Source organism: Somniosus microcephalus, chromosome 1, assembly GCF_052327205.1.
Source record: "Somniosus microcephalus isolate GS21.2 chromosome 1, FLI_Smic_1.0, whole genome shotgun sequence".
Classification (NCBI taxonomy): Eukaryota; Metazoa; Chordata; class Chondrichthyes; order Squaliformes; family Somniosidae; genus Somniosus; species Somniosus microcephalus.
This window is the reverse complement of record NC_140987.1, coordinates 97,341,729-97,354,771: the sequence shown is the minus strand read 5'-3', so window position 1 is coordinate 97,354,771 and position 13,043 is coordinate 97,341,729. Positions and strand designations below refer to the sequence as shown.

Here is a 13,043-nt window from a genome sequence, read left to right as displayed (position 1 = left end):
GAATCTTACAATATCTATAAACAAAACACCGAATTTATCATTATGCAAGGTTAAGCCTCATGTGGAAACCGAGTAAGCTCAGGTGGTAAATATGCGGGTCCAGCAAATCAGCTGAAAAGAATGCATTTGATGTATTTTTGTTAAATTACAGTTTTTTTTTGTTTCTTGATTGCACCAAAAAGAGCAGCTGAAAAGAATGAAAAATCAGTGGTCGCTCATATAACAATCAGGACCCCTTCCAATTAGCAATAAGAACAGATTGCAATAAGATTAATGATATCCAGTTGATCAATCTTCATCAAGCAGCAATGTGAATGAATATATCAACAGGTCCGCTTTCCGGAAGCAATTGGATTCGGAGATACACAACGACCAATCAAGGTTGGAGGGTATAAAGAAACACGATAAAATAGCAAGCTTCTGTACGTCTGTATAGTTTAGTTGGCTCGGGGGACAGTAAAAACCAAATTCAGTGACCACAGTCGTCTAGGAGCAGCGGCAGCTTTTGGATTCCTGCTTTGGGTAAAAGCAGTGACATGATTCCCTTTCGATTGGTTGTATTGCTGTTAGCACTATGTTCATATTCGCCCACGTATACAAATGGTGAGTAATATGACTCAATTTTTAAAAAAATGTGACGTCCAGTAGTAAATGTGAAAACACCATTGAACAAATAAAAGATCACCGCAAATACTTGTATTATCTGTAGAAGTGAATATCGTTTCACAACTTTTACTTGCAAGCAAGGAGCCCTTCGCACTATAGAATGCTTTGTATGAAACTTCAGGTCTATCGTATCTATGGTAACCTGTATGTAGTTAATAATTTATCTATTACCTTCTTTAAAAGAAATACAATGTGCTTATCAAACACACAATGTAAAAGTCAGGTTAGTAGCCTCCTGTGTAGGTATTGAATTGTCTAAACCTGCAGCTGCCACTAAAATGTGTAATAAAGATTACTCCAATTGGGGAGTACAGTTTAGGAGGGAAAATGTGTGTATATAAAGCCTGCACAGATCCTGTAACATCTTGCTTGTCTGTTTTGTAACCACTGATGCCTTTTTAAAAAGTGTACTTTATTTTTTCCCCAGAAGCAATGCACATTTTTTTCTGATCTAGTTTAAATTAAAGTTCTGTCTTAGCCATTTAAGTGAGTCGGTGCCCATCTATTCATCAAACTACTTCCACCCCTTTTTGAAAAAGGATTTTGACCCGAAACGTCAACTCAAATTTCTCAACGGATGTTGCCTGACTTGCGTTTTTCCAGTATTTTCTGCTTCCACCCCTGTCCCCTTCTAGCTTGTGAGCAAGTGAAATGGACAGTGAAAAGCAGCTGGGAAGATGGTCTCCACCTTGGAGACCAAGAATTCCATGTGCTCTTGCCATTTGGTGTTGGAAGTGAAGGTGGTGTGGGCTGAAGAAAGGTGTGTTTTAAGGGGGCTGTTGGCTGTGGAAGATAGGAACCTTTTGAGAAGTAGAAATGCTAGGCTAATGCAGTATGTTTGGAAGTTCAGATAGTCTGAGTGAGTTTTAACCCATAGTAATGCATCCTGGTACTACTTACTGATGTGTGCCATTCCTTAAGGATCTCATTTGTAATCTGTTGAGCTCAAAATTCGTTTTAAACTTTGTTCTTGTTTGGTACTTAGTATCTATTAAATTACCTTGCACTTCCCTCTTCTTGGGAAGGGAATGTAGAAGTAGTACTGCAAGTAACCTTGGCTGTGTCTCATTTTCAGGCATAAGCACTTGTCCAGTCAATGAAATACACTGTGGCTCTGGATTGTTTCAATGTATTCCTATCTCCTGGAGGTGTGATGGAGTAAAAGACTGTGATGGTGGCAGCGATGAGGAGAACTGTGGTAGGTAGCTAGTTTATTTGGTGACACTTGGTTCAGCCCAATCTAATGGTTACCAAGACCTCGGATGGTTAGAGAATAGAAAGAAGGGGATGATCAATCATGATCTGTAGCACAATGTACATTTAAATTCTTTGCTCCATATAACAATGATTGTTTAAGATACTGGATGTGCAAGACTGAATGTTTACATCCAGAAGTATTGATACACAATTGTATAGTGGCTGACACCATTACTTGTCTGTTTTGTAAAGATCTGGGCCTTTATTTGCTTTGTACCAAATAAAAGCAAAATCAACTGCAACCTCTGTCTACTATGATTAAGTGTCAAAGAAACTTGTAGTTAATAAAAAAGTGTACTGGTGCCACTTGTACCCCTCTCATGATGCTGGGCCCATGTACTGTTGCCATGGAGTATCTTGCAGGATGTGTGCTACTGAATAATAGTGGTGGTGATGATAGTAGTACATAGTGACTGAGCAACCTTTTATTGTATTATAAATGCAAGTTTGGAAGGACAAATGTTGGAACTTGAGTACCATCAAAAGTAGTCAGTTTTAAGAAAATGAATGACTTGTAATGCAAATAGTGATTTTTTTTAATTTTATTTTCAGGCACCCTTACTTGCAGTCCATTAGAGTTTACTTGCTCCAGTGGTAGATGCATCTCCAAAAAATTTATCTGCAATGGTGTAGATGACTGTGGTGATAAAAGTGATGAAGAAAGCTGTTCACATACCTGTCACCCACATGAGTTTCAGTGCAGTAGTTCTAAATGTATCCCCTTGGCTTGGGTGTGTAACTCCCATGCTGATTGTGCTGATAAGTCTGATGAATCTCCAGACCGCTGTGGGCCCATGCCTCCTTCAACTGTGACCTGCCCTCCTAATGAGTTCCTCTGTGATTCTGGTGAATGTATTCACAGTCACTGGTACTGTGACGGAGATATTGACTGCAAAGATGGAAGTGATGAAGCCAAATGTCGTAAGTTTTCTTTTCTCTAGGTTGTGGGATTCACTCTTAACTAGTAGTTTTTGCTGTCTAAACCACCTCACTGACTGGTGGGTGTATGCTAAAAATCTTGTCTCTAATCCAATAGCTTGCTTTCTGGTACACTTGGATTCAGCAAGAATTAATAAGGTTGATAATTGAATGCAGTATGAATGGGGGAGAAGCAAGGCTGATGTGGAGCACTAAAGGCAGTGTGATAAAACAAATTGCATCGGACTCATGCCCAATTTGAGTAATTCCTAAATATTGATTTCTGAAGTTACTGAACTTGTCTTCCTTCAAAGGAAGGTAAAAGATGCATTTATTGGTACAGTTGCTGTACCTGTAGTGCATCCTATGACTTTTCTAATTTGGCTTCATTTGCTTAAAGTAGCTTCAATGATGTCTGATCTAATTCAATCCAGTTTGTGCCTTAATTTTGACTTCCAGTAGATACTAGAGAATGTTCCAGGTGTTTTGTAATGTTATGCACACATTAAATATAAAGTCTCAACTTTCTAGATAATGTCATTACCATGCAAAGACTCCTGTTTCTTAAATGTTGAATTTCATTTTCATTTCAGCTCCTCCAGTATGTAAACTTAATTATTTCAAATGTGGTGATGATAGCTGTATTCCTGAAAGCAAGAAATGCAATGATATTATAGATTGCAGTGATGGTAGTGATGAGCTCAACTGTAAGAGTAAGTACACAACTTTGGATCAGTGAATGCATTTTATTGAGTTCCTTATTTCAAAACTCATATTTGAACATGATTCCCTCCTACCAGCTCTAGAGTGCACAGGGCCATCTGACTTCAGATGTCTAACTGGAGAATGCATAAATATAACCAAAGTGTGTAACCTGCAACAAGATTGCAAGGACTGGAGTGATGAACCCCTCAAAGAATGTAGTAAGTGTCTGAAAGGGGGTGCTTCCAGTTGAGATTACAGTAAAATAGCAATACTTGTTTTGAAAGTGGGACAGATCATTTGTTTCTCGCCTATCGTTCCAACATTCTAGTACAGGAGATCCTACTTTATTTCTTGTGCTTCTTTAAAATTTTAATGAACCTATTCAAAACTTTTTTCAAGACTGGGACATAATGTCTAAGGATATTTACTGAACTAAAGTACCTTTTGTTTGCAGTGTAATGCTACTCTAGGGGATTTTGGGGGGGGGGGGGGTTGCAGGGGGAAAGATTCACAACCTGTTTCACTTCTGAAATGTGGTATCTTGAACTCCAACTTCTGTTAAGTCAAATATAATTTTAGTAAAGTTATCTTGATCTACTTAGACCAGTCACACTATTTAAACTAAATGGTGTCAGTTCCTAATGTCATAAATTCCAATAATGTGATTAAGCAAAGCATCTAGAAACAAATGATGGGGCAAAATGTTAAATTAAAAGTTTAAATTTCCTCCACTTAGTACAGTAACCTCATTGGTTAAGGTTTTTTTTATCCAGGGGTTGCATCTTGGACATTTCAATGAACTGTATGTAGATGGCTAATGCCAACTTCCAATTTTATGGTCTGCATATTGGAAATTACATTGTCTAGTAATAGCCTCAAACAATCTTCAATGGGTTCTTCTGGTTTGAAGTCAATGAAAGTATCATTAGCAGATGTCACTCATTAGTGTGGGACTAAAATTACTTTGTTCTACAGATGTGAATGAATGCTTGGTGAACAATGGTGGCTGTTCTCACATCTGCAGAGATCTTCTCATTGGCTATGAATGTGAATGTCCACCTGGCTTTGAACTAGTTGATAGAAAATCCTGTGCAGGCAAGTTTAAGTTCACTTTCTCCTTTGAAATTGGCCCAGATCATCAATTTGAAGGGATATGTTTTCTCTTTGCAGATATTGATGAATGCCAAAATCCAGGAACCTGCAGTCAAAGTTGCTTCAATTTAGAAGGAAGCTACACATGTGAATGTCATAAAGGCTATCATGTGGATCCATTTAATGGGCTTTGCAAGGCTGTAGGCAAGTACAACATTTGTAAATGTTCAATTAATGGTGACTATTTTTGAAGCCAAACCTCTTCTGCTAGTTATACACACTACCCAAGTATCTAACCTAAATGGAAACTTGTGCAAAAAGACTATCTGAAAGTAAACAAAACTCCTGAATATTTTCTTCACCCCAAAATCTCCTATTAAGTCCTACTCTGGAGACTGGAGCACAAAAATCTAGGCTGAGTGCTGCACTGTCGGAGGTGCTGTCTTTCAGATGAGACTTTAAACCAAGGCCCCAGCTGGTCCCTCAAGTGGACGTAAGATCCCATGGCACTATTTCAAACAGCAGGGAGTTATCCCCAGTGTCCTGGCCAATATTTATCCCTAAAACAGATTATCTGGTCATTATTATTGCTGTTTGTGGGAGCTTGCTGTGTGCAAATTGGCTGCTGCATTCCTAAATTACAACAGTGACTACACTTCAAAAAATACAATTGGCTGTAAAGCACTGATGTCTGGTGAAAAGTGCTATATAAATGCAAGTCTGTCTTTTATATTGCCCAATGTAATTTTGAAGGCTTTATTGATGTTGCAGCCACTAACCTTTTTTGGGGCTCTGCAGCACACCTCTACTAGCCTGAGGAAGGGGTGGTAGAAAGAAGGAATTTCTTCCAATTTTTTTTTTTTTTTTTTTGAAGCTTGTTTAAGTGGATCGAGTTCCACATTCAGTCAAAATTAATGGCCATAATTTGCAGTCAGCAGTGAAAGAGGCATTTGCCACTGACCCTGAAGTAAGTGTCCCACAAAGACCTTGTGATTTCTGGTGTAAGTTTGGCTTTTCTGAAGTGCAATTGAAATTGGTGCAAGTGAGTCCCTAATGTGAGCTGCTGTGATGTCAACAAGCTGTCAAAGCAGCCAGTTAAAATGCAAAATTCAGACTGAATGAGGAAGTGAGTAAGCTCCTTCTGATTCTAACTTTTAAAAATGTTAGAGCAAAACAAATCAGGGCTTTCACATGGTGAAAAGGCAAACGTGAAATAAAGATGAACAGACTTAAACTTTTATTAAAATGGATAAATTTGACATTCAACAATTAGTTTTTCAGGGCCATAACATTTGTTTAGTATCTGTCAATATGCTGTTAAAGCCCAGTTGCACCTAATCCACAAGGGTTTAACTTTTAATGGTGTATTTAAGTGATGTCTCGAGTGGCTGCAGGGCATTCTGGAGGGGGAGGGTGAACAGCCAGTTGTTGTGGTGCATATAGGTACCACCGATAATAGTTAAACAGATGAGGTCCTAAAAGCTGAATATAGGGAGTTGGGTGGTAAATTAAAAATAGGACCTCACTACCAGTGCCACATGCTAGTTAGTAGAAATAGGATATTTCAGATGAATGTGGCTAGAGGAATGGTGCAAGGGGAGGTATTCAAATTCCTGGGACATTGGAACTGGCTCTGGGGAGGTGGGACCAGTACAAACTGGACAGTTTGCACCTGGGCAAGACCAGGACCAATGTCCTAGGAGTGTTTGCTAGTGCTATTGTGTTTAACTAATGGCAGGGGGTTGGGAACCTGTGCAGGGAGACAGAGGAATGGGAAGCAAGGATAGAAGCAAAAGACAGGAAGGAGAAAAGCAAAAATGGAAGGCTGAGAAATCAAGGGTGTAAATCAAACCAGGCTACAGTAAATAACTCTAAAAGGACTAGAGTTTATTTTAATAAAAAAAAATTAAAAAAAATATGCCTGAAGGCTGTGTCTTAATGCAAGGAGCATTCGTAATAAGGTGGATGAATTAGCTGCGCAAATAGATGTAAACGGATATGATATAATTGGGATTAGAGACATGGCTCCAGGATGACCAAGACTGGGAATTCAACATCCAGGGATATTCAGGAAGGACAGGGAAAGAGGTGGGGTAGCATTGCTGGTTAAAGAACTGGTAGAGCTGAGGAATACCAAGGGGCAGAAAACATTAGTGGGAGTTGTATACAGGCCCCCAAACAGTAATGTTGGGGATCATATTAAAAGGAAATTACAGATGTGTAATAAGGGCACGGCAGTTATCATGGGTGACTTTAATCTACACATAGATTGGGCTAACCAAATTAGTAACAATATTGTGGAGGAGGAATTCTTGGAGTGTATACGGGATGGTTTCCTGGACCAATGTCAAGGAGCCAACTAGAGATCAGGCCATCTTGGACTGGGTATTATGTAATGAGGATTAATTAGCAATCTTGTGTGAGGGCCCCTTGGAGGAGTGATCATATGATAGAATTCTTTAAGATGGAGAGTGAAGTAGTTGACTCAGACTAGGGTCCTGAATTTAAATAAAAAATGGTATGAGATGCAAGTTGGCTAGGATGGATTGGGGAACATTACTTAAGGGTTGATGGTAGATAGGCAATGGCAAACATTTAAAGATTGCATGGATGAACTACAGAATTTGTTCATGTTTGTTTTGCATGTAAATAAGTGACTCAACTGTGTCCAACAAGGGAAATTAAGGATAGTATAAATTGGCCAGAAAAAGCAGCAAACCTGAAGATTGGGAGCAGTTTAGGGTTCAGCAAAGGAGGACAAAGGGATTAATTGAGGGGGGAAACTAGAGTATTACAGTAAGCTTGCAGGGAACATAAAAACTGACTAAAAGCTTTTTATAGATTGGTGAAATCAAGCATAGGTCCCTTGCAGTCAGAATCAGGAATTTATAATGGGGAACAAAATGGCAGACCAATTAAATACATACTTTGATTCTGTTTTCACCAAGGAGGACACAAATAACCTCCCAGAGATGTTGGGGAACATAGGGTCTAATGAGAGGGAGGAATTGAATGAAATCAGTATTTGTAGTGAAATGGTGTTGGGGAAATTGACAGGATTGAGGGCCAATAAAGCCCCAGGCCTGATAATCTACATCCTAGGGTACGTAAGGAAGTGGCCCTAGAAATAGATGCATTGCTGGTCATTTTTCAAAATTCTATAGACTCTAACAGGTCCCACACCACTATTTTTTATTAAAAAAAAAAAAAAAGTGGTAGTGAAAATGGGGAATTATAGACCAGTAAGCCTGACCTCGGTAGTGGGGGGGGGGGGGAAATGCTAGAGTCATTATAAAAGATGTAATAGAGCACTTGGAAAACAGTGACTGGATCAGACAAAGTCAACAGATTTACAAAAGGTAAATCATGCTTGACTAATCTACTAGAATTTTTTGAGGATGTAACTGGTAAAATAGATAAAGGAGAACCAGTGGATGTGGTGTATTTGGACTTTCAGAAGGCTTTCAATAAGGTCCCGCATAAGAGATTAGCATGCAAAGTTAAAGCACATGGGATTGGGGGTAAGGTACTGACTTGGATAGAGAAGTGGTAGACAGAAAGCAAGAGTTGGAATAAATGGTCTTTTTCCAAATGGCAGGCAGTGATTAGTTGGGTACTGCAGAGATCTGTGCTTGGACCCTAGCTAGTTGCTAGTTTGCAGATGACGCAAAGCTGGGTGGGCATGTGTGTTGAGGAGGATGCAGAGAAACTCCAGTATGATTTGGACAAGTTGGGTGATTGGACAGATGCAGTATAATGTGGATAACATCATTTATCCACTTTGGTGGCAAAAACAGGAAGGCAGATTATTATCTGAATCCCAATAGATTGGGGGGGGAAGTGCAACGAGACCTGGGTGTCCTTGTGCACCAGTTGCTGAAGGTAAGCATGCAGGTGCTTAAGAAAACAAATGGTATGTTGGCCCTCATAGCAAGAGGATTTGAGTACAGGAGCAAGGATGTCTTGCTGCAGTTGTACAGGGCCTTGGTGAGACCACACCTTGAGTATTGTGTGCAGTTTTGGTTGCCTTATCTGAAGAAGGATGTTCTTGCCATGGAGGGAGTGCAGTGAAGATCACCAGACTGATACCTGGGATGGCAGTAATGATGTATGAGGAGAGATTGGGTCAACTGGGCTTATACTTGCTGGAGTTTAGAAGAATGAGGGGATCTCATTGAAACTTATAAAATTCTAACGGGACTAGATGCAGGAAGGATGTTCCTGATGACGGGAGTCCAGAACCAGGGGTCAGTCTAGGGATAAGGGGTAAGCCATTTAGGACTGATGAGGAGGAATTTCTTCACCCAGTGGTGAACCTGTGGAATTCTCTACCACACAAGGCAGTTGAGGCCAATTCATTAAATATATTCAAGGAGTTAAATATATTAAGGCTAAAAGGATATAGGGAGGAAGCAGGGACAAAGTACTGAATTTGGATCAACCATGATCTCATTAAATGGCAGAACAGGCTCGAGGGGGCCGAATGGCCTACTCCTGCCCCTATCTTCGGCTTTTCTGCAGAAACCGAAGTGTCAGTTTCACTGATTTCCCTGATTGCTGGATTTTGGGGGGCTGCCTTTTTTGGAGAGCAGGCATGATGGGCCAAATGGCCTCTTTCTGTACTGTAAAGATCTGATTCTAGGAACTTTTAGTACTGGAGGGAATTATTGTTCACAGTTGGTTTCTTTCAAACAGAAGAAGAGCCGTTTTTGATTTTCGTTAATCGCCATGATATCAGGAAAATCGGATTGCATCACTTGGAATACACTCAGGTAGTTGACCAGCTGAGAAATGCTATAGCACTGGATGCTGACATTGCAGAGCAGAGAATCTTCTGGGCTGACTTGGGACAGCAGGCAATTTTCAGGTAATATTTCTGAAGTCTCCAGTACCAAATCATGCTGTTGTTTTAATCTGAATTTTCAGTTCAAGAACTATTTACAATATACATTTTGTATTTTCAGCCACCAAGGTATTCTACTTCTGAAAACAATTTAACAATTTCAACATTAAATCACATGGCAAATGCTAAATTTCTTTATTTTAAAATGTTGGGTGGTCAACCCAGTTAGTGAGTTGGTGATAGCTTGGGGAGCTTCATTAAAAGGCATGAGTGGATAGGCAATGGTTAACATTTTAAGGAATGAATGCATGAATTGTAACAGTTATACATTCCTTTCTGGTGCAAAAAAACAAGGTAAAGTGGCCCAACCATGGCTAACAAAAGACATTAAGGATAGTATTGGATCCAAAGAGGTCCTAGTTGCCAAAAAAGTAGCAAGCCTAAGGATTGGGAGCAGTTTAGAGTTCAGCAAAAAAGGACTGAGCTTAAGGGGAGGAGAAATTAGTGAGTAAGCTTGCAAGAAACATAGAAGCTTTTACAGTCTGCTTTTAAAAGTATGTTCAAAGATTAGTGGTAAATTACACAAACAGGAAAATTTATAATTGGGAACAAGGAAATGGCAGAGCAATTAAACAAATACTTTGGTTCTGTCTTCATGGAAAAGGACACAAATAACTTACTAAAATGCTAGGGAACCAAGGGTATAGTGAAGGAGGAATTTAAGGAAATTAGTATTGGTAAATAGTGCTAGAGAAATTAATGGGACTGAAAGCTGATAAATCCCCAGGGCCTGATCTGCATGCCAGAGTACTAAGAGCCAGAGTATTAAGAAGTAGCCATGGAAATAGTGTCTCATTGGTGGTTGTCTTCAAATTCTATAGATTATGGAACAGTTCTGCAGATTGGAGGGTGGCAAATGTAACTTTTTTAAGGAGAAAATCAAACTACAGACTAGTTAGCCTAACATCAGTAGTAGGGAAAATGCTAGCCTATTATAAAGGATGTGGTAACAGGACACTATATAAAAAAAAAAAACCAATGGGATTGGACAAAGTCAACATGGATTTATGAAGGGGAAATTGTGTTTGACAAACCTACTGGAGTTTTGAGGATGTAACTAGTAGAATAGATAAGGAAGAACCAGTGAATGTGGTGTACTTGGATTTTCAGAAGGCCTTTGATAAAGTCCCACAAGAGGTTAGTGTGCAAAATTAAAGCACATGGGATTGGGGGTAATATACTGGCATGGATTGAAAATTGGTTAACAAACAGTAGGAATAAATAGTTTTTTTGGGGGGGCAGCAGGCAGTGACTAGTGGGGTACTGCAGGGATCAGTGCTTGGGGGGGGCCCCAGCTATTCACAATATATACCAATGATTTGGATGAGGGAACCAAATGTACTATTTCCAACTTTGACAAAATAAGTGGGATTGAGTGGAGGATGAAAAGGGGCTTCAAGGTGATTTAGACAAGTGAGTGGGCAGATGCAGTATAACATGGATAAATGTAAGTTATCCACTTTGGTAGGGAAAAATGGAAAGGCAGAGTATTATTTAAATGGTGATAGATTGGGAAATGTTGATGTACAAAGGGACCTCAGTGTTCTTGTACACCAGTCACTGAAAGCAAACATGCAGGTGCAGCAAGCTGTTAGGAAGGCAAATGGTATGTTTACCTTCATTGCAAGAGGATTAGAGTACAGGAGCAAGGATGTCTTGCTACAGTTACACAGGGCCTTGGTGAGACCACACCTGGAGTACTGCAGTTTTGGCCTCCTTACCCAAGAAAGGATATACTTGCCATAGAGTGCAGCAAAGGTTCACCAGACTGATTCCTGGGATAGCAGGACTGTCGTGAGTGATTGGGTCAACTAGGCCTGTATTCACTAGAGTTCAGTAGAATGAGTGGGGATCTCATTGAAACATATAAAATTCTGACTGGGCTCTACAGACTGGATGCAGGGAGGATGCTTCCCTGGCTGGAGGGTCTAGAACGAGTGGTCAGTCTTTGGATACAGGGTAGAACATTTAGGACTATGAGGAGAAATTTCTTTACACAGGGTGATGAACCTGTGGAATTGTCTTCCACAGAAGGCTGTGGAGGCCAAGTCACTGAATATATTTAAGGAGATATAGATTTCTAGACACAAGGCATATGGGGAAGAGTGGGAATATGGTATTGAGGATCAGCCATGATCATATTGCAGAGCAGGCTTGAATGGCCTACTCCTGCTCCTATTTTTCCTATGTTTCTAACTGTTTTGTACCCCTCAAATTCTTAATTGGTTTAAGTATAAGGTCTTGGTTGGTGGGGGAGAAGAAAAGGTTGAATTGAGACCTTCGGAACTAACTTCTAGATCATTGCACTGTTATTAAAGTCTTAAGCTAATTATTTTACACTACAGTTTGACCAGAACTCTGAATATTTTAACTTTAAATACACCCAATGATATCTAGTGCCTGATGGCAGGCAGAGGAGCCTATCCAGTAATGTCCAATACTGTTCTGGGCTGTGTTCAAGATAAAAAATCATTACAATTGTAACTTTTTCTAAATGTATTATAAATTTCAGTTGGTTAAACTTCTCAATGTGAAACACTTTTTTTTACAGGATCTTTTTTCTAATTTGAATACATTTTCTGGAAGTTTGCTCTTTTTTTTATATTAACTACTGACTTAATTGCAGTAAATCAATGGATAAACAAGGTACAACAGATATTTCCAGAGCCATCAAGAATGTAGAAATCCCTTTTGGAATTGCTGTAGACTGGATCCACAAGAACATTTATTGGACCGATGTGGGCCCTAAAACACTCTCTGTGGCCAACTTTGATGGAACCAAAAGGAAAATCCTCTTTGATACCAATCTACAGGAACCAGCATCTGTAGTAGCTGATCCACTAACTGGGTACTAAACAATTTTTAACTTGTATAATGCAGGGTATCTACATACCAGCACATAATGTAAAGGGTTTTTGGGGTAGTTCAGAAACCAAGCTTGCTGTATAGCCAACTGAATGCAAATTTGTGACCAGGTAACTAGCCATGCTGACTTGGTGAGCTAGAATCTCCCAAAATCTTACTCTTAATTGATAAAACATGTATAGCATTGAAGAAACTGGGAGTTGGGATAAGGAGCTAATGTGGAAAGTGTTCATGGTTTATATCTGATCTAGAATTTGAGCTTTAATTTGCTATAATTCAATTTGGAGTGCTAGCCCCTTGAGTGCATACTTGCTATTTTCCAGTGAGCTTGGATAATCTATGTAGGCTCTTGTGCCTACTAGATTCACTGAAGACATGTCAAACTAGAGCCAATAAAATGTAAAATTCTTCTATTGTAAAATGATCATTTAGGGTCTCCATTTCAACTACAGCAAAGCATTTTGATTTAATTAAAGCTGGCTCCTCTTTGTTTGGATTTAAAGGTTTCTTTACTGGTCAGACTGGGGTGAGCCAGCAAAGATTGAAAAAGCAGGAATGAATGGTGCTGACCGCCAGCTTTTGGTTACCAGAGAGATTGAATGGCCAAATGGCATTGCACTTGGTAAGTAGCCATTAA

The 13,043-nt window shown here is 39.5% G+C and overlaps 1 protein-coding gene across 2 annotated transcripts in view; it reads left to right on the top strand.

Moving 5' to 3' along the window:
- Nucleotides 1–433: 433 nt before the first annotated feature.
- Nucleotides 434–13,043, top strand: part of LOC147124248 (prolow-density lipoprotein receptor-related protein 1-like) — a 136,171-nt gene continuing 123,561 nt past the window's right edge. For both annotated transcript variants that reach the window (XM_085984223.1, XM_085984218.1), the window contains exons 1-10: nucleotides 434–603; nucleotides 1,742–1,864; nucleotides 2,476–2,844; nucleotides 3,435–3,554; nucleotides 3,642–3,764; nucleotides 4,522–4,641; nucleotides 4,717–4,842; nucleotides 9,334–9,505; nucleotides 12,168–12,389; nucleotides 12,910–13,028. In XM_085984223.1, the coding sequence (XP_085840349.1) occupies nucleotides 537–603; nucleotides 1,742–1,864; nucleotides 2,476–2,844; nucleotides 3,435–3,554; nucleotides 3,642–3,764; nucleotides 4,522–4,641; nucleotides 4,717–4,842; nucleotides 9,334–9,505; nucleotides 12,168–12,389; nucleotides 12,910–13,028 (1,561 nt within the window). In that variant the 5' untranslated portion in view covers nucleotides 434–536. The remainder of the gene's footprint in view (nucleotides 604–1,741; nucleotides 1,865–2,475; nucleotides 2,845–3,434; nucleotides 3,555–3,641; nucleotides 3,765–4,521; nucleotides 4,642–4,716; nucleotides 4,843–9,333; nucleotides 9,506–12,167; nucleotides 12,390–12,909; nucleotides 13,029–13,043) is intronic.